Source organism: Seriola dumerili, unplaced genomic scaffold (genome assembly GCF_002260705.1).
Source record: "Seriola dumerili isolate Sdu_G_001 unplaced genomic scaffold, Sdu_1.0 BDQW01000056.1, whole genome shotgun sequence".
NCBI classification, from domain to species: Eukaryota; Metazoa; Chordata; class Actinopteri; order Carangiformes; family Carangidae; genus Seriola; species Seriola dumerili.
Genome location: NW_019174311.1, coordinates 6761800 through 6783977, shown reverse-complemented (window position 1 = coordinate 6783977; position 22178 = coordinate 6761800). Strand labels below are relative to the sequence as shown.

The 22178-nt window shown below is 40.9% G+C and overlaps 1 protein-coding gene across 1 annotated transcript; it reads right to left on the bottom strand.

Annotated features, from left to right (window-relative positions):
• Positions 1-10117: 10117 nt before the first annotated feature.
• Positions 10118-13169, bottom strand: LOC111218976 (homeobox protein abdominal-A homolog). The gene is made up of 3 exons (XM_022741489.1): positions 13075-13169; positions 12544-12716; positions 10118-11197 (listed from the first exon to the last, which is right to left on the bottom strand). The coding sequence occupies exons 2-3, from the start codon at positions 12587-12589 to the stop codon at positions 10647-10649; spliced, it is 597 nt and encodes a 198-aa protein (XP_022597210.1). The 5' UTR covers positions 12590-12716; positions 13075-13169; the 3' UTR covers positions 10118-10646.
• Between the last annotated feature and the right edge of the window lie 9009 nt (positions 13170-22178).

The window sequence follows — 22178 nt, the reverse complement described above, 5'->3', positions numbered from 1 at the left end:
TTTTCCCTCCTCATCACGACTGGCGAGTTCAGGATGAGTCCTGCCGCCCAGGTCCCGGTTTATGACCTCTTTTGCTCGGCAGCAGCCCGTGAACAGAGGGCTACTCTCCCCTTCGGCCGTTAACTCTTGATAGGAAGTCATTATCACCTCTCCCCTGCATAATCATTGGACGGGGTTGCACTTCATGCCCGGCCTCTCATGCATCCAGTAACGCATGGTCAGGCGGCTGGACGACCGCGGGGACATTCCTCAGAGGAGAAACAGCAGTCCCTGATTGATGGAGATGACGTGCCCTCCTGGTCTCGGCCAATAGCTGGACATCTCTGTCATCAGGGAGGACAACATTGATTAAAGCCGAGCAAGCAAGTTGTGAAACTGACTTCAGGTCAACAATTTACTGTTGTCCGAGCACGAAGAGTAGCGCCATGCAGGCCATAACAAAAAACCCCACAAACATCATCATCATCATCAGCAGACTCTGAGGGCCTTCATGGGCCTCTCACCTATTCAGACAGGTAGGCTATGACGTCAGACATCTTAAAAAAAAAAAAATCATACACAGTTTTTTTGCCCTCAACAGAAGGGAGTCTGTTTTGGGTTGAATTCTTGTATAATGATTATTTTTCAAGACAACAATGACGCCTCTTTTTCCAAAGCTGAATTACCATAATATAGGCCTACATTGATGCAGCTAATGGATTATGCAAATGTGTGAAGGCTTCTTGAAAAACCCGAGGCCCTCTTTAGCAAAGGGCTTAGGTCATGTGAAAGGCACACTTAATGGGTTCAGAGGTCGTGACAGCACGCATTTAGAAGTTCAGTGGCAGCAGATTTGTAATTAGCCTCGAACAAATACTAAAACGGCTCCGAGCAGGAGATCAAGAAGTTGTAGCTGACAGAGGAGACATGTTCGTCCCAGGTTAAAGCGGCTCCTCGGCTGGATCAGACGGAGCGTGTTCATCTGTGCTCGACAAACAGAGGCCCAAGACCCGCTTTTAGGACCGTGCTCCTTTTCAACACATCGGTTTGTTCACTGTGTGATGCAAATGGTGCCAGAAGCGGCTTTAAACTTGTGGGAGTGACAGAAAAACAACACGAAGCAAAATGCACAGATGAGTTTAAAATACTATACACACACACACACACACACACACACACACACACACACACGCACACAGAGGCAAACAACTCAGCTGCCTGTGTTTTGGTTCAGCTGCAGATCTACAGGAGCAGAGCCAGTGTTTTCACCTCCAGTGCAGAAGTGAAAATGTCATGGAGCTCCAGAGAGCAGCACAAGTTTGTTGACCTACTTTCAAATACACGCGTCACAGAGTCTCAGCCTGCTCGCATACAGTTTTAATAACAGCTAATAATATCCTGATGTGCCAGTGTTAACGTCTGATCTCCAGGCTGTTTAATTCCTTTAATCCACAGTGAAGACAGGGCGTCTTATACTTCCAAGAACAAGAACAATAATTGTGGATTATCAAAGAAACACGAAACTTGAAAATAGGCTCTCTTTTTTTCTTTTTCTTTTACTGTATGGGTTTCAGTCATGTGTCATGTGGTTGTCTTGAACGGTATTAAACTAAAGAAGAGCAATGATGCTGGATTCATGTTGAAAGGATATTCCTAAATTCCTAATTATTTATTACTTATTTATTTAATTTTTGCCATTATGTTCGGCCTAAATTTTCCTTTGCCAAAAAGTAATAATATAAATAATAAAATAGCCTAATATAATACAAAATAATATAATTAATGACTATAATAATTAATACATGAAATATGTTATTTACAGACCATTATTATTATTATTATGATGATGATGATGATGATTATTATTATTATTATTATTATTATTATGCCATTATTATTGTTATTGTTGTTGTTGTTATTATTATTATTATTATTATTATTATTATTATTTGCCTATTATTATTATCATTATGTCTCAGATTACAGTACTAAGCAACCACCCATATAATTTAATAATATACAAAAATACGTAAAACTAGTTTGTGTTCCTGTTCTTATCGTTTTATTTTAACAGTATTCCCTATGTCTTTTAAGTCTGCAGTAATTACAATATAATTCAGCGTAATGAACAACTTCTAACCGCATTCTTACAACACAGAAATATGGTCCCAGCTGTGGGAGTTAATGGGATTCTACAGGCAGCGATGTGCTGAATGACTGAGTGCAATATATCCCTTCTCTCCATGCATTTGCATGGTGCACTGATCCATCTTCATGTCAGCTCGGAGGTTACTCAGGGTTCACGCGCTAGCTTGTTTCTCTCCTCCACACTCAATAAATAAATCTCTGCAGCTTTCTGTTTACCGCCTGAATATAAATTTGTTTGCAGTCGATCGAAGACCTGTGCGGAGGTATTAGAAATTGTATTTCTGTAATGGCTTTCAGCAGAGGGAGGGTGGCGGGAGAGGGGAGAGGAGGAGGAAGAAGAAGAAGAACAAGAAGAAGAAGAACAAGAAGAAGAAGAAGAGGGGAAAACAGGTGTGAGCAATCTCTGCTTTCTCGTATGCAAACGAATAAAAAAAATGAAGCAGCCTCAGCCTATTACAGCTCGTGGACGCATTCAAATTACATTCAAATCCAAGTAACCTTTTTATCTTGTAGGACAAGGACAGCAATCCGTGTTTGTTCCTAGAAGTGCCATATGTTTGATTAGCATATTTGAGGTGTTGTTCCACATCACTGCCCGGCACCTTTATGCAACAGAAGTTATATTATCACATTTAGCACAAACACACACACACACACACACACACACAAAACAAAACAAAAAAAAAAAAAAAAAAAAAAACAGGTGATCTTGAGCTGAGGCTCTTTCCTCTGGACAGCTTGTTTCCCCCTAAACCACAAATTCTGCATGAAATGGCTTCAGAAATAAGAAAGAAAATCTTCTCACAATTTAGGTGAAATGGGTGCCACAAATACAATTCTGAATTTTACATCCCTCAAACCAAATCGTGCACCTCATTTACACACAGACCAGACATTTGAATATCTGCCCTCAAAGCCTAAAAGCAGCATCCTCTTAAAACTGAGTGTAGGCATTTTCCATCATGATCACCATTGTCTTTATTGTTTTGACTGGAGGTGAGGTAAACATGGCAGCACTTGGGTGGCTGTGTCAGGAGGCAGGAGGAGGGAGATAATATTGACTGATGCTAATTTGTTTTGCATCCATGCTCTGATGTGTGTCAATAGGCAGTCATGGCCCTGGGATCAGCTCGGCCGCGCTCGGATTACCTCCATGGTTTTCATTGAACCCTCATCCTGCTGCTGCTGACATGATGCTATGGCTGCTGTTGACACCAGACCCTTGTCTCGCCCTCCAACACTGTCAAGCCTCATTATATGTCAGCTCTTGACCCTCACAAGATTGGGAATTAACCAGCGCTGACAGACGACTGTCACCAGCAGCCAGAGAGGTCACTGCCTTTAATGCAGTTCCAAGAGGGGAAGATGACAGCCATCTATGCCGTGTTTATGGAGCTCGGGCTCATCAATGTGGCACCATGATAGAGCTGTATTATGGCAGAGGGACAAAGAGAAATACAGCAGGAGAAAAAAAAGAGAGAGGGGGGGGGTCAGAGCAGGGCTGAAGACGAGGCAGAAACAGATATTCAAGTGTGGCACATTGACCGCTTGAAAGATGGCTATCTATATGATTGATAGAGCATGTCAGGGTTTTTCAAATATTGACATTTTTGAAAAATAGTGATGTCAGAAGTAAGATTTAGCTTAGTGTATACCCAGCCCACACACAATCCAGGGACTACCTTTTGAAAACAAAAAAAAAAATCCCCATCTACTCACAGTGTGAAATTCTAATAATTGTCCTTGCTTTATTGTTGAATGGTATGAAATCTGTCACAGTACATGAACCATAATCATAAATCCAATGCAACTACTGTGCAAATGGCCAGGGACATTACAGATAACTGCATTCTGCACAGGCTCAACAGTGTGACAATGAAGCAATACGTTGCTAATACGAGGACTTTTCAACAATAGCCCGTAGTATGTACTGCAGCGCTTCACAGCTTCAGTGAGCCGAGAGGCTTCGAGTCGGCAGAATCCCAAACATCATGACAACAAGCCATCAGTCATCTTCCCCCCAAGCTGCTGTGCACACTTGTGTGTTTCCGGAGTTCTTACTGTGGGAAATGAGCAGGGTTAAACATGAAACAGGAGGAAATGTTCATCATTGCAGCACACTCTGTAATATTCTCCCTCATACAGCATTGTTTTCGCTGCAGGGAAAGAGAGGGAGTGGTTTTTTTTTTTTTTTTTTTTTTTTTTTGCTTAAACATCCCCTGCTTGTTCACAATACAGATCAGTAATCTACTGTGCATGCTAATCATGTTTAATAGCAAAATGCTGATAGGAAAAATGACACTGTATTAATAAAACACTAATCTTCCTTTGAGGCTCAGGATTATTCCTGCAGTTAAAAAGGGAAAAACCTTAAATGTTTGAAAGTTAAAAGTTTAGTATATTTACAATGTTAGATATTTACAACATCTAATATTAGTTTAATGTCTTTTGTTTCCAATTAAGTAGCTTTTATGCTGTAAGATGAGTGAAATATTCAAACCCATGATTTCTATAGCTGCACCACTCACACTGCACAAATGAAAATGTGCCCGATGCTCTGTGCATCATTTAAACACATCTCCTCAAAAATCTGACTGATTTTGTATCTTTAGAAACTCTGATGCTATCCAGTAGAATTTAAAATAAAGTTATCTGCCTAATAACAAGGTTTGGCTGCACAGCACGAGTTTGTAATGAGTGGACCACTGAATACAGACAGAAAAATGACAGTGGTGTAAAGTATTTTTTCAGAAATGTCGTAGGAATTCAAGTTCAAGAAGGATTAAAAGTCAAACAAGAAAAGGTTTGATCTGGTTGTAAATGTCACAGTTTTAATTGTTCTGATTTGTTGAAATTGCCTTTAATTCCTCATTATTTTGCTTCCTGCTGCTGCGCATGGAAAAATAATAACAATATTTACAAAGCTAATATTTACTCCTCTTTAAAGACTGGCTTTGCTATGGTGACAAAATAGGAAAAGAAACAAGGAAATATGCTATAAAGTCTATGCATGAACCAATACACACTCAGTTGCCAGTTTATTAGGTGCACCTATATAAAACTAATGCAGTCAATAAAACAGTTGAGCAATAAATCCGACGGTCATGAAGCTATATATTATATAAGTATTATATAAGTTATTGAAAATGTATTATTATTATATTATATTAAAGCGGTGTTTATTCTTCTTCATGGTGTTTTTGGAGGCTGCAGTTTGTGAAGCTGTTGAACTGTAATGTGAAGGTGTTTTTGATACTTAGTCCATCCTCTCATGCACATATCTATAAAACACACAACAAATATTCATTATAACCTTCATGACTTAATGCAGGACTGTCATCTTCGACTGTTTTAACAGTGGTGTACCTAATAAACTGGCAACTAAGTGTCATCCTCCGTAGCAACAAATCTTATGTTCTGGGTCTAACTCTCTGATGTCTCGTGTGTTTGTAAAACTGCAAGCACAGAAAATCAAATTGACTCATTTGGGTTGTTGCAGCATAATAAGTACTGTCAACAGCAATTCATAGAGCATGTGAAAGTCTAATGTATTTAATGACGTTTTACAGCTGTGGTCTCTGAGAACTCAAACAGATCTGAAACATGTCATGAGTTTAAATCATGTTTATAAGCAGTAAAGTACTGAAACAACAAGTAGATAAAATAAATGTTACGAATATTTCTTGAGCTGTCAAAGAGGGTCCAAGGTCTCCGGGACCCCTAACAGAATCATCTGATCATTATCTCTTTGTTCTTTGTTGTCATGTAACATTTTTTTTAACATAGCTTTTTTTTTTTTTTTTTCTGTTTTATGGCAGAACAACCAAAAGAAAGTGTGCATTGATTAGGTTCTGTGTGATAAAGCCATTGGGTGTTGAATAATTCTTGAGTGATCGATAATGGTCAACGTGTGACATTTAGCAGGGTGACTGTTGTGATTACAAGTTCATTCATTTAACCGGTGCTCTTCAGAGGGAAACGTGCAGCTGCAGCAGGTGACTCCCTCGCTGCGCACAGCGCCACTCACCACAGCTGAGACACTTTCATCACCAACTTACCTTTTTATTGTCACCGATCATCCTTAACTGGGAAGCATTTAAAATGTCATTGATCTTGATAATGCCATGCCGTAATATGGCAGTAACAGTTGTATGAGATTCAGGAAGTCAAATTTCCAAGATTGATGAGTCGTAGCAGTTGAGTTATAATCCATCTACCTGAGTGATGCTCAGGCTCTGTTCCACGTGAAGGAGCAGACAAATAAATAAAACCCATAAAGGTGACACAGGAAATTGATACTTAACAATCATCTTGAGCAACAAGCACCTGGAGAGACTGGTGGGCAGCAGTTACTACTGTGGAGGGAGAAGGCTGGGAAGGTTAATAGTTCATAAAAAGAACAAAACCTCCTAAAGGCCGGGCATAAAAGTTCAGGGTTTTACTCAACAATGGACCAAAGTATCGGATGTAACTGTTACTTCTGGGGAGATTTTACTTCTATGACTTTCACCACGCAAATCAGTCAGTTCTCAAACATAATAATTTAAAAAGAACAATGAAAATTAGCCACAAGTTGCTCATAATCTTGAACATGTTATGATTATGTTCATCCCAGTTGTTTTGTTTGGGAACAGCGATGAACATCTTTTGTTTCAGTCTGTGCTGCAGCGTGTAGCACAACAGTCTCTGCCGTTGTGGAGGAGGCCACGATCAGTGTCATGTTTCAGTTTCTTGCATAACTCTCAGAGACACACACACACACACAGTGAGGTGCAGAGCTTCAGTCCATCAAAATCACTGCAACATGGTTCATTTTCAGCTAAATTTGTTTCTTTAGGGTTTTTTCTGGTTTCTTTTTATACAGTCCATTGACAGCAGATGTCATGTTACTTAAATTACCATGTTGCAAGATTACAGTTACAAGATAAATATAATTGACCTTAAATACAAAATGTACAATACACCCCCCCCCCTTTAGTAAATACAACCATTCGTTTTAACTCATAAATTTTGTAGAATTTGCTAATTTGCTGCTGTGTATTGAAAAATGGAGATTCAAGCTTTTAACCCCTTTTAACCCTGGAGAAGAGTTGTGTGATTTGTTTTGACTTTGGTCAGTGAACATTTTGTACTTTGTCTATGTATATGCATCAATATGTTCTGTCAAATGTTTCTTTTTTTTTTACATTATATGTCATTTTGCAAGTATGTTGAGAACCACACAAACAATTTGTCCTGTTTTTATTTTCATTTTACTTTTTTTTTGTGATCTGAGTTCAAAAGTGAATTTATTGACAGAAATGGCTCCATAAGATGCTGCGTTACAGTTTCACAGGAGGATTTGATAACATGATGATAAACTTCTGTTTTCACTTAATGAAATATGTCTGTTGTATAATTGTTGCCTCCCATGCATACCTGGGGTTCATTTCTTAATTAAGACAAAATGATAAGATGAGCTTAAATGAATAAATATATTGTAAAAAAAAAAAAAGAAAAAAGATTTTGTGCTCTCAGAGTGTGTTTCTATAAGTGGTGGAGCGCATCAGGCATTGGCATTAATTAGTGGTATGAATGAGTGCATGTATGGATTGGGGTTTAAGATGTAAAAGCAAAAACAGTGAATGAAGACCAAAGTCATAAACCCCCCCCACAACAATGTCTAATCTGTGATGGGTCTTAGAGGATTTGTGGGGAATCTGATGTGATTGTGTATCCAACCAATCATGGAAACAAGGAGGCATATACTCCAAAACGAGCAGGGGCTGTCACATGGACAGTTGTTCATATTATCATCAGTTATTTCATCTGGTAGTGATCCCCATATAATGAATGGAATTACCAGTACATAACATAAGACTCCAGTAGACACCAGCAGCTTACTGTAATGGTAATATGACATGCTTCAGGCTTTACATTTGTTGAATGCAGGGGCAAATGCTTTGGAAGACCCTTAAAGCAGGACGTCTTTGTTGAGCACACAGCAGTTTTCTTTTCACGGCAGCTTAAGAAAAGTCCTGATGCACAGAGCATTTTCAAGTCTAACCCCAAAATCGGTTTCACAACAGCTGCAAATGGGACAGTGGAACATCAGTCACTGTAAAGGACATAATGCAAAAATTTGGAAATTAATGACGGACCGTAACCAAAGCTGGTTTCATGGCACCACGGCTGGCATCATTTATCACTTCAAAGATCCACTTAATGCATCGCTCAGTTCTGATCAAAGCCAAGAATAAAAAAAAAAACTTGTAAGGATTTGGGGCTTTGCAGATCTTCCCCTCGAAGAACAGATGTCATCAAGTGAGCACAAAGGAAGTAATGACTTTAGTCGCTAACTAGGAGCAAACCAGTGTGAGAACAACTGGCTAACTCAATGTTGAAATGGAAGTAGACTGTCCCCCCTTGCAGTGGGGCCCTTGAGGGGGGGGAGGCTTTCCTTGACCCCTGAGGATCCCCCTTGACCCCGTCCACAGAATTACTGCACTCCAGTGTGCGGATCCTCCTTGCTTTTAGACTCTGGAAGGAGAATGTGGTTAGGAACCAGAGGTAAAGGTCCTATTGAGCCTCGGCACCTCAACTCCATAAATCACCCGGCATATGCAAGAATCTCAGGAATCCAACACTGTCTGCTTCTTCTTCCTCACAATCCTCCCTGTTCTGTCTCTTTGTGAGGAAACATATTTGTAGCAGAGAACTTCTTCTTGCTTTGTCTCATTCCCTCTCTTGCCCTTTATTACTTTCCTCTTAAATTACCCAGCTGTCACCACGTCTTTGATACAGATGTGGTGTAGACCTTACTTTATTTTATTTAACATTTCCACAGAGTTATAGCAGCTATATAGCTCCCCTGACACTTACTGAAACCTGCTGCAAATGGTGTCAAATATTTACCAAATGACAGCTGATCCAGAGACTGATTAGGTAATGAATAGGGAGCAGGAAGTCATTCCATCCAGGACCACTAGGGGATCAGCTTCCTTGGTACCTCCCTCATTTCAAAGCTGTCAGTGGTTCTCTGTGACGATATAAAACTGATATAAAACTGTCAGCATGTCCAAAACTTTGTTTAGAATAATGATACTACGGCTCAGATTACCAAGTGTTAGAGGTTTGCTCCTTCATCATGAAAGTTGCTGTTTATCTTTGACGTGTAAAACTGTTGAAACCCAAGAGAACCTGTGACCCACTTCTGTCAAATAAATGCATTATGCCCCATGTGTGTAATTTAGCTCAGTGAGGGGAAATTTTGAAATCAGAAAATAGCAAAGGAAAATAGGAGAATAACATTTCCATGACACAGTTTACATTTGAGAAGCCATACGTCACACAAAAAGAAAAAAAAAAAAGAAAAGAAAAAAGGTCTCCTCATTGTTCTTTAAGATAATATGTTGTCATTAGTGATTGAACCTCATTGGTCTGTTGTGGCCTATGGGCTGCTGGAAGGGCTTCTAAGCTACACAACCAACATGCCCCCTAAGAGGGAGGCCAGCCTCAACTTGCAGCACTACAATTTGGCTATTGAAAAGGCAAGGGTTGGGAAGGAGGAGGCAAGAGATCTTGTCATGGTGCCCAGTGGGTTCAGAGCTTGTGGTTGGAGTGCTGGAAAGACTGCCTTGTCTCTGTGATTAATGGTGGGGAACTCGGAGGCAGGAGCGAGGGAGAGGCTTATGTGGCAAGACTGTGCATTGAATGCACAATACTGTAGAGTTTTCAATGAATCTGAGGCATGCTTTAATTTGATTACAGAATCTTTCCCATTTTTTCCATTTGGGATCTAATCCAGGAAAAAAAAAAAAAAAAAAAAAGTCAATCTAATCAGCGATGAACAGGGTAAACACTGCACAAGAGCTACAGTTTTCCCAAATGCATTTATTAAGCATGTACAGTATACTGTGTGACATCTCAATTCATCAAGAACAGTATCAAAGACTCGCCGTATCCTTTAATGGCTTTAACAAAAATATAACATCATTCAATATGAACATTACTCTGTCCATTTCACAGTTAAAACATTTTACACAAAACGACCTGCTATTTACAGTACGGGATGAAAAAGAGGCCCTAATGTGACACTTACAAAATATGACAACCACTTAACTATTATCTGCCAACAGAGGGAAGTAGAAAAACTCACTCAGAGTATGATTCCCACATGCATTAAACATGCAACAACAATACAAATGTAACAGTCACAAAATTACAGCAAAAAACATGTAATCATTAATTGCTCCAATGTCTTGTGCACGCCATGTACGTACAACATGAGCAGCAAGTTTGAAGACCTGCAGTCTTCTGTCACTGAGCCTGAGAAACACAAATGATTTCACTTTGGCTCTCCTTTAATTAAGACATGTTCATATAGTTTAATTAAAATGCTTCATGAATGGTGAAAGGGCGTGTTAAGGGGATTTCAGCCCTGGGTTGCTAATCAGACATCCTCCAGTCTTTCAAGTAAGTGAAAGTGGATGTATCATTGAGATTTTGATGAGCACAGGAGGGATGGCCATTATAGGGCCCTAGGGCCAATTTGAAATGCCAGCATGGTGATGACTATCCACGTCCGTACAGGCGGGCCATGCACCATTTGCAACAGATGGAAGTATGCAACTCACATGTGGCAGGTCTGCGGGGTGAATACACTGACCACCGCTGCCATCGCTGTGAGGGCCAAGGAGAGAGGAGGACACAGGAGCATAATCCATGAAGTGCAGGTCTGAGGAAGAGGAGGAGGAGGAAGTTCTAACCACACACGCACCTGGGAAACTCAGGTTGTCTGCGCATGAGCTCGAGCTGGAGGACGGGTTGGAGGGAGAATGCTGGCCTACCACTTTTCCATACTTGTGCTCCTTCTTGTACCTCATCCTGCGGTTCTGAAACCAGATCTTGACCTGGCGATCGGTGAGCTGAAGCCCGGCGGCCATCTCCAGCCTCCGAGGGCGACGCAGGTACGGGCTGAAGTGGAACTCCTTCTCCAGCTCCAGCAGCTGGCTGTTGGTGAAGGCCGTCCTCTCCCTCCTCACACCGGGCCTCCCTCTGGCGGGTCGACCGGCCGCAACGCCGCCGCTGACTAATGCGGGAGGAAGCACATAAAGAAGAGAGGGTGATAAAAAACAAGTGCCACATATTTAACAAGCCTATCCTGAAATGCTTGAGCTCCACATGGAGGACTTGAAGTGGCAGTAAGGCCCATGGTAATCCTCAGCCAATCAACATGAGACCGTGAAGGGCCCTCAGCTCTTCCTGTGTACTCAGTCATGCTTGAGACACCATACAGGACTGGCTGTCTACTGTGTCATGTGTTCAGGGAAAGTTACCTCCCGAAGAAACAGTCTGGGGGAAACATCTGACGCCACTACGGCTGCCTGACAGGCCACATTAATCACAGCCACACACGGAAGCAGACCTGTCAAAGCCCCATCTCAGTCACTTAAAAGGTACCTTGGGACCACCACTGAAAATAACCACCATTAGAGATTCCATTTGACATGTATATCATGTATATCAGTGGTAGCAGGGCCCTGTTGATAACAATATAACACACAGGGGTTAATGGATACTTAATAAGGCCTATAGTGACCTTAGAGTGTAAAGTGCACTCCTTAACAATACCCCACCACACCGGGAGACTGTAGCTTCCTGTTTGCAGTGTCTAGGCAAAGATGTTTATATTTTACAGTGAAAAATAAGAAGCAGCATCAGTGAACAATGAAAAAAATGTTTTTTTGTTTTATATATTTCATAATTATTTCACATTTCTGTAACTGTCTTGTTTCCTTTTTTGCAAAGTCAAAATAAATTACTTTACTTCACTGACTTACTTATTAGAACAGATATTATAATTGACGGACTGATTGAATTTATTTAATGACTGTGTTCAGAAACAACAGAACATGAAGTGATGATATTTGCAGATTATGATATATTCTTTCAAAAGAAAATCCTCAGCTGCAAAAGTGCAGTGTAAAAGAAGCTCTTGGTGAAGTGTTTGTGTTTTGAACATGACTATCCCTGCAGGAGAGGAAGGAACAAACAGCTATGGGCACGAAACAGACATTTGTTTTTAACTGTGCTGCAACATTCACAGCCATCCAGGCTCTGTGTTAACCTAAGAGAGGAGACAGCCTTCACATCTGATGAATGTGCTTCAATGAGCATTAAAATGATGCAGGTGACACAATAAACATATAATTGACTAGTTGGATTTTTTTAACCTGCTTGTGAATGTTGTGAAACATTTTTATATCATGTGCAACAAAGTTATTTAAATGCCATATGTCATTAAGGTCACACATCAGTGTTTGACAAAATGAGGAATATGGTTTTATGGAGTATCCTCATCAGTCAACAAGATTTTGCACACTCAGTTTATAAAGTAAAAGACACTCAGTGTGTAATAAATAAAAGCACAGTTACCAGATTGTTCAGAGTCAGTTGTCCGTGGATTCATCCAGGGAAACATTACTCCAGAGCGGCAGATGGTGAGTAGACTGCAGCTCCTGCTCTTGATGTCCAGCTCGCCCTTGGCATGGCAGTGAACCAGAGGCTCCAGTGGGCTCTGGAACTGTTCATCTGGGTTCAGCCTGGAACTGACATGAGCAGAGGAGGTCATGTTTTGCTGATTAAGTTCTGCTTCTTGGCCTCCTCCTCCTCCTCCTCCTCCTGCTCCACCACCTCCTCCTCCATTGTATCCCGCGCTTAGTTTTGGCACTTGTCCAGAGCTCATAGCAAAACTGTTGCCATGCAGCTGCAGTGGGAGGGCAGACTGTTGGGGGTCCATGGACCCGGCTCATTAAACTGTCTCAAATAAAACCAGGAATCCCACAGCAGTAATAAAGACTAGGACTTCTGTCTGTCTAATATCCGATCACAATTAGCCTGACTGTATAAAGGCATGCAGGGAAGAGCACTTGGAGTAACCATGTGGAAAATTTGAATAATATTTACCAGAAGGGTGCCGTAGTCACGTGTGGCCGTCCTCCAATGACCGAGCTCTGGAGTTGCAAAGTAATCCACTGGCAACTTGGGGCGCCCGAAGAAGCTTCTGCGATATTTCTTCAGACAGCATTTCTATGAGCAGCCTGCGCTTCTTTACCTAGGGATTAAAACAAATCGTATAACGGAATATGAATAGACGCCAACAACTGTGTAATCAGTGTGAGAGCGTGAGAGAGAGGAAGAGGGAGATGTGTTTATACGGAGGGAGGGGGGAGGTGGTGGTGGAGGGGGTACAGACACACAGACAGACAGACTGACTGACAGACAGACAGAGATTACATGTGTGGTAAAGGAACGTCTCATTACAAACTGAATGCTGATGTCTTGTAATATTGTAAATCTTTTGACAGGACGCGTTTATTAGACGGAGCCGCCGCTTGCTGCTGCACATCCACCGCGAGGAGCTCGTCCTACAGTAGGCTCTGTCTATGAACTGGAATCATATACTGGATAATAGCAGCGGGCTATCGACCACAACTCCTCATTTTTGCTGAAGCTTTCCGGGTGTAAATTGCCAAAATAAATAAATAAATAAATAAATTCCGTTCCTGGGTATTTTTTACAATTTAACATAATTATAAATGATAATAGTTATTCCCGTATCCACGCTATTACTGTATCCACCTATCGCCCTTCTGCTGCAAGGCTGCTTTCCGCCTGTAAAATAAATCATTGCGATTATTTTTGGATAACTTTGTTTGCAACTAATTTAACAGCCCGTTATAAATCGGCGAACACTCCTTTAAATAACAGCGTATGCTTATAGTAACTGTCGGACTGGAAGTGTAGCTTTGGCTTAATAGGATTCACTGGGAGTGGTCAAACAAAGGCTTGACAGTCATTGCCACACAAAGACAAAGGAGGCAATCATTAGAGATTTTTTTTTTCTATAGGACGATTCAACGCATTTGCATTAATCAGGCATCGCAGTACAGTATGGAGTGTCCCTGTCTGTGGCTCAGTGAGGCAACAGACAAACACTGGACATGTTTGATGGTAAACATCCCGCTTTGCTGCTCTGCTGGATGGACAAAGAGCAGGGGGAGAGCTCTGTGTGCAGTTATAATGTAGAGAACACAAGACACCAACTTGATGCAACTTGGAAATAAAGCCATGAAGGTGCAAAGCATTTAAATAAAATATGAATTTTACAACTTCATTTAAAACCAACATAATAAATATTTTTTGGGGGGGAAATTATTTGGGCTAAAAGCTGCATCAAGTGTGGCCTTAACTGAGTTACACTGTGGGGGGAAAAAAAAATCTCATTAAACATGATTGCTCAATTTCAACAATACACTAGTGTATGCAAAGTGGATAAATAACTAGAATAATGAAGCTCTCACAAAATTTTAAATAGTGCAGCCAAGAGCATCTTCCAAAATGAGAAGGTTGTGCAGGATATAATGTTAGCATACTCTGTCCCTGTATCAATCATAGCGGAGCCAGGCTTTAGATACAAGTTCCTTCTGGTGTTTCACTACAACAAAGCTGTCGAGAAAACCCTCTTTAAATGTCTCTCAGAGGTGATGGATTATGCACTCAGGGTTGCATAGCTTGGTAGGAGAGGAGCCGTCCCCCTTTTCCGTTTCACCCCTGCTGCTGCTGCTGCTGCCACCGTCACTGAGGTTTTACCTGAACCTCCACAGAGGAGTCACGTCCTTGGATTTTTTTTGTTTTTTTTTCAATACATAAATTATTTTTAGTTTTGAACAGTCCCTTGATCGGAACTGGACAGAACACTGCGACAATCAGAGAATGGCCTTTTAGTCACCACAATCAGCACTAAAAAAATAAGCTTGATTTTATTGTAATTATTGACTGAGAACGAGCTAATGACTGTGGCCAGGTTGAATCCCTCCAGCCTGTCCATTAAAAAGGCAGCAAGTGATGAACAGTCAGTCTCAGTATATAAAGACACAGCTACACAGAATTGAAACATAATGAATCTGCTTGTACACGAAATATGTGTATCTATTATTATTGTCATTATTATTAGTATTATTATTATCATTATTATTGTTATTATTATTAGTGGCTGAAATGGGGAAAGTAATTAAATTCGTTTTGTTTTCCTTACCTCACACCCTTGAACACACTCTCTGAATTGGAGATAGGATCTATGATATACTGGCTCAGCAAGACCATAATTTAGCTCCTCCGCGCCTCCACCACAATTCTCCGTGAACTCTGTTTGAACCGCCTCAGTGGCAATAAATCATTTTTCTCTCTCACACAAAAGCGCGCCGGTCGCTCTGGGTGTCAACCCTTTTACAATTCCTCCTTACCTTCTGCGCTCTCTCGCCTGCTGACACAAACAACCAAGGAAATTGTCGATAAACTTTTTATTTTCCATACCAATAAGTTACAGAGAAAGCGCTACTGGGGGAGCGGAAGAAATCTGCAACTGGGCACAGGCAGAGACATCTAGAGAACGCAACACGATTCTCAAATTTTTATTTATTTATTTTATTTTATTTTATTTATTTATTTATTGCTACGAATTATATATTCCTTTCGCTTAAAAACATAATTGGTTTTCAGTGCTCAACGAAAGCACGGATCAGTTAATGTATTTCCAGGGGACAGAGCTGAGCAGATAAGAGGAGACTGAGAGAGAGAGCTGGGGAGAAGACGTTAATGGGCAGAGGATGCTGTCGGTTAAAACGGTGCATACAAATGGCGCTGTCTTGGCAGAGCAAGGAGAAGATTTATGGGCCCGGTGCCCTATATTGCTGTAAACAATGCAGAGTGAAATGAAAGGACTAGAGTTTGCAGACTGCACTTCATAAGTGAGGAAAAGACACACATTGTCAATTTCCCAAACAAGTCCTGACTTTTGCATAAGCATGTGCATTAACATAGAGTATTAATTTGGGCCTGATGTGCAGGACAGCCCACTGTAAATCCTGGCCTGTCTGTGGAGAGTGCATGCAAGCATAAATCCTGCAGCCCTGAGCCAATGAAGTGCCATCTCAAAGTCTGAAATCTGGGTATACATTTTTGTTCTTTCTTCTCAGGAGGAATATATTTTTCTGGATGTCTGTAGACTTTGAATAAAATAATGAAAAAAAAAAACAGATATTTTCTCCTGTGATATCTGACGTGCAGGATGTAAAAAATAGGTGTTGACAACAATTTTGTTTGTTTCTGAACTGATGAAAAATGAAAATACGGGTCTGGTGTAAACAATCGTTAAACAGGGTCAGAAAAATATCTTGGATTTATTTCTGTAATTGTATTAAAGGCTTGGGCTCTAGGAGTTACACTTCTCTGTTTGACATTTTGGAAGTGTTGTGACCCTTTTGTTTTTACATTTTGATAATATTTGACATCCCAATCCGCCTTATGTAACAATATGTAAGGACATGTATAAATATAACCCCTGATGCTGCAGCAGCTGCTCCAAGTACAAGACGACTGTTATACAAGTGCAACTGGTGGCCGCACACAGACACGGGAGAATCATTTCCAGAGAACAAATCAAATGAAAAGCGCATTTTCACTTAACCCATGCATAATTGCGGATCTATAGTCTCGGCATCCCATATTCAGATCATCTCTGCTAATGAAAAGTGAATAACATAATCATAACTCAATCCAGTGACTGTCTAGGCCCCCGGTGACACCTTGAACGGAGGAAAATGACTGTAATTTCGAAGGTCCTCAACGATGCAGCAAATAGGCCAATGAAATATTCCTCACCGAGGCGTTATGATGACATAAAGTATTACTGGCAAGTTTACCCAGGCCATCATTTCCTGTGCGATGTGATGTTGAAGTCTACAGTGGGAGATCAGAGCGTTGCTCCAAGCTGCTGTGTCGTCCCCTGCTCCAAAGGTTTGCCAGCACTGGCAGTAAATCATTTTAACATGTCTGATGGAGTTTTAAAATCTAGTTTTATGTAAATTCATTTACCTCTCCCTCTGGCACGCGCGCGCGCATGCACGCACGCACGCACGCACGCACGCACGCACACACACACACACACACACACACACACACACACACACACGAGCACACACACAATAACAAAAAAAAAAAAAGAGAGAAGACATGGTGCATCTGCTCTCTTGACTGAACGGATGGGAGAGAGATTTACGGATTTATGACACACCCACTGCTGGTCAATGCAAGAGAGCCTCTCTGTCCCTGGAAAATAGCAGCGTGACCCCTGTTTCAACTCTCAGCCTTTATGCAGCTGCCATGGCTGCCGTTTAAACACACTACACCATAACAATACACCGGCCCCGGACCTTTCATTACAAACCAAAGTGGCTGAAGAAGACACTCACCTGAGACGAGTGGAAAAACACTTGTACTCAAGCCGATGTACAGACAATAAGAGCAGGTAATAAAGCAGGCCGCGGCAAGAGCAGCTGATCATTTCTGTTTCCTATGTTTTGTTCAAACATTTCGATGGCTGTTTGTGTAAAGTTTTTGTATCTTACAAGAGAGAGAGAGAGAGGGAGAGAGAGAGGGAGATAGAGAGAGAGAGAGAGAGAGAGAGAGAGAGAGAGAGAGAGAGAGTCCTCGCCTGAGGTGCTCCATAAATCACAGGGAGCCTGCAGCGGTGCAATGTGAGCTGAGAATCATGTGTGATTCAACAGTCTCAAGTCGGAGAAGAAACCAGTTAGAGCTGAGTAAGTGCTGAGGAATTTAAACACTGAGCCTCAAACACATAAAATACGCCAGATTCCTGCATGGTGCTGGGGTTAATGCTAACTACCGCCTCTCACTGTAGCCTCTCACTATTCTACACATCCAGCTTAAAGCACAGGGCTGCTCACAGCTAAATGAATGGACGGAATTTAAAAATCAAATGAGTTTATTTTAAACTTTATGAATTGCTCTCATTCATAAACTTAAAGAGAGAAAATGTAGCTATTAGTCAGGCATAATATGTTTGTTTTTTTTCGTTCATGTTGATCTTCTGACAGGTAAGGCTGTATAACATTGACGTTTATGGATTGAATGAATTATTTGCTTGCTTAGATCACATGAGAACAGAAAAGATATAAAGTATACAATGTGCGCTCCCATGCTCAAATATTATGATAATAAATATCTATGTAAATCTATGTAAATATTTATATAAGTTTCCGCTGTGTAGAGGAGAAGTCTGCGCGCATTGGAGCAGAGTTTAATAACACAACGCGAGACTGGACTGATTTATGGCTGACAGACGACGTGAGCTTTTGTTGAAATAATATTTTTAAACCACACATTTTGTTTATTCCCATAATAAATCCAACAAGGCCTTATAAGGGTGTATTAGTTAAATCCTTGGCAAAGCGAAGTCGACCAAAAGTCAAGAAAGAAAATCCAATTCCGCCTCGTGCGCTCTATTTCTACTTTACACAAATCTTCAATTACAAGAGCTCAAACAAAAGAGACGTCCCCTGCTTGTTCCCAGTGAAATCTGAGCTGCACCTCTACAGGTTACGAGCAGCAGGATGAATTATCACATACAAATGACAGACACTGAGATTAGTTGTTTGGCTTTCAGTGCCAGCTGTTTATCTTGGAGGACGTGCTGTCTTAATATTTTTCCATCAGTGCTGAATATTTGCTCCTGGCCACACAGGAAAGGCCCAACTTGTTGCTTGGTGCATAAAAAAAGAGAAAAGTATAATAAATTCAAGATGGCACGAGAACTGAGTGAGATTTCACAAATAAACAGAAAAACAAGGATGGTGCTGAGGGGCTGTCAGCATCAGCCACAGTTTGTATTTTTGATATAGTCATAACGTTTTTGGAGCGTTTTGCTGTAAATATTCATTTCACAACAAAAAGCTATGTAGGTTAGATTGTGTCTCCTCTGAGGGGAATTTGCATCTGGATAAAAATAAACGTTTTGGAGTCTGTGTAGAAAGTTTACAAGGATTTTGTGACAACACACTTGAAGGTCCCTGTCCATAAACTAATCACAATGACCAGCTGTCCCAGTACTGTCAGACACAGCCAGCTATAATTGGCAGCTTACTTTTGACTGGAGGTGCTGACCTGAGACCAGTTATTCTCTGAAGTCACACGCAAGTCATGTGACCGCGCAAACTATTTTTACTGCCTCCTGTTTTTGGAGACTTTAGGGAATGATGTAACTAGTGCCTGGATTTTTTTTTTTGAGAGAGAGTTTTAAATCTTGTTTCTAACTTTAATCGTGTTTTAGTTTCATCAGTACTAAATAAATAAATAAACACATGTGCAATATTCCCTTTCCCGCCAGACAGGCTTGAAAAAGCTCAAAACACACAGAATCGCATTCATGCATGTCTCCTATAATCACTCAGAATATTTCAGCCATGTGCACTCCCGCTGTCACTGCATCAACTCCTGTAAGAGTCACCACATATCTTCACATCCAACCACAAGACGCATGTTTGGAAGTCCTGCAGATCTGCAGAGAAGAGGACTGTCCGAGAGTTCAGCACTGTCCTGGGTCACTCTGATGACAAAGGGAGCAACACATTCAGTGATGTCCCAGAAAAAAAAAAAAAAAAAAAATCCACAAAAGAAAGCCGCGGCCAAGGAGGACCAGCGAGGGCGCACACAGAAGGTACACGCATAGAGCGTGAGTCGGGTCACAGGGTTGGAGAGGTCGGCCATCCAGACTGAAATGAGCCTAATGGGACAGAAAATGTGTCCTCGAGGTGAACTCGGCCTTCTCCCACTTCGCCCCCAAACTTCAATAAAGTACCTTTTCAGCCTCGCGACATGGAGGCGACAGGGCCGAGAAAGGGACTGGAGGGATGCTGCGACTGTGGCGAGCACATTAATTTCTCTAATCTGTCCAGCAACATAAAGGCTTCTGGATTCATTTTTCAGCGGCCGTCTCAACACTATTCTAGTGCCTTTCCAAAGCCCCGTCCAGAGAGCAGACTGCAGCCGCCATGCTCCAGTTAAAATGGTTCATTTTAAAGTCCAGTTTAGTCCTCTCACACTTTGGGGAATGAAGGCAAAGGACGCGGCCTGCTACATGATATTTGGTTGGATCATAACTGGCTGTTGAAGTTGTTTTCCAGAACATAACACAAAGCTGTGTAGTGAAAGATTGATGATGGAGAATACCTCTTCCCTTTGTGCTCCTTTGCCCCCCACTACGCAAGGCATTTTATAAGGCCTATTCATGTCACTATTTCAATAATCTATCAAATTCTTGCGCGTCTTTGGGTTTGACTCGTGTTTAAACTGAAATCCCTCTGTCCAAAAACACTTAAAAAATGAATGCATCTGTGAGAGAGAGAAACAATCTTGAGGCTCTTGAGCTGGGAGGTTCTGTTTGGATTATATTTGGTCAAACAGCTGGTCTGCAGTCGTGAACAGCCCTGTAGTGTGTTGGTCCTCCTGCCAGATGACGTGGCAGAGGATGCGTTTAGCGCCGTTTTTTGAAATTGTAGCTTTTCTTTTTTTTTTTCTTCTTCTTTTTTTTTTTTGCAGGCTATTCTCGCGAGCCGCTGCACACTCTGGAGGCAAGCTGCCCACTGGGGAGAGACCGCATGTAAATGTGGCAAAAGTGTTTATACAAGCAAAAGCCAAAGAGTGAGCACAGAGGAAAACATAAGCATCGCTTCTTACAGGCAGGCACTGCTCCAGAGCCTGATAACAAAGGTCAGCTGGTCTACTCCATCACCATCCGGGCTGTGTGATTTAACCAAGACCACATGACGCATTATATTGAATCTATCTGCAATTCACGACTTTATTTTATTTTATTTTTATTTTTATTTTTATTTTTTATTTTTTTTTTACATTTGAAAACTCAGTCGCATGGCGCAGTGGATTATAGAAAAAGCAGGGCAACTATAGGTTACAAAATGAATAAGAATATTTTCACAACAATCTATCATCTCTAACACATTGCAAAGGTCCTCTAAATGACTCGCATGCAGCTTTGTGTTCAAGTGAGGACGAAGGAAGCAGAGAGCTTCAGTTGTGGCCGTGGCAGAGGCAGTGCAGTGTGGAGAGGAGAGGAGAGGAGAGGAGAGGAGAGGAGAGGAGTGGAGGAGAGGAGAGGAGTGGAGGAGAGGAGAGTGGAGGGCCTCAGTGGCTCGTCTTTAGCGTTAATTGAATGCCCTTCAGACTGATGAGGTTGCACATAATGCACAGCGCAAACTATTTCATTTTCAGATTTTAGAAATAACTTCAGTCCATTATGAGTGAAGCTTTAAAACACACACACACACACACACACACACACACACACACACACACACACACACACACACACACACACACTGTCTGTACACGATGCTAATTCAAAGACGCAAAAAATCAGCTGCAGGTTTGATAAACAGTTTGAAAACACAGTGATTCTTGTTTCCTTCATGAAATGTTCAAATATCCAACATCTGTACACTTTTAAGGAGATTCCTCCAAAGAGCCCAAACAACAGTTAGACCTCGTCTTGCCTAAAAATGAAGTTCGACCAAACGTATATAAAACTAGTAGACACTCACTGTTTTATTGACCAATATGATTAGCACAAGAACACTAAACTCCGTTTATTGCATTTCACAATAATCTGCTTTTTAACGGTCTAAACACAACATCAACACCACAAAACTAAATTGTAAATCAAAATCCTGTTTCTGAAATACACGAGGTAATTCACACATTGTTATTATCCTAAACATACAAGTTCAAGATCAATGGTGTGTTCCAGCTTTTTTATACCAAAAATAACTATTATTATATTGATTTCCTTCCAGTGTTGCTTGAAATAAATAGATTGTGCATTTCACCTTGGGCAGCAGGGCAAAAGAATGGCCCACAATAACATTTTGATAAAATGTATATTTTTTCTACTTTTTTTTTTCCTTCATTCAAAACATTTTAATAAAAAACATCATTTTAATTGAGCTTCAAATAAATTAAACCCTGTGTCAATTAAAAATAATTCATCGGTATTCGCAGTAATCCATGCTATATAACATGCATTTTATATAACTTTGGACTTAAAGGAAACCGCACAAGATAGCTACGAAAACAAAATATATAATTGTTCTATAAATAACCAGTTCTTTTTCTACCCACAACCGTGGCTGGTGGTT

Bases quoted from the DNA above. Each gene is read 5' to 3' on its own strand.
- LOC111218976 (XM_022741489.1), bottom strand. From the start codon at position 12,589: ATGTTTCCCTGGATGAATCCACGGACAACTGACTCTGAACAATCTG. The intron at 11,198-12,543 runs GTAACTGTGCTT...CTCCCGCATTAG, and splicing joins AACTGACTCTGAACAATCTG to TCAGCGGCGGCGTTGCGGCC.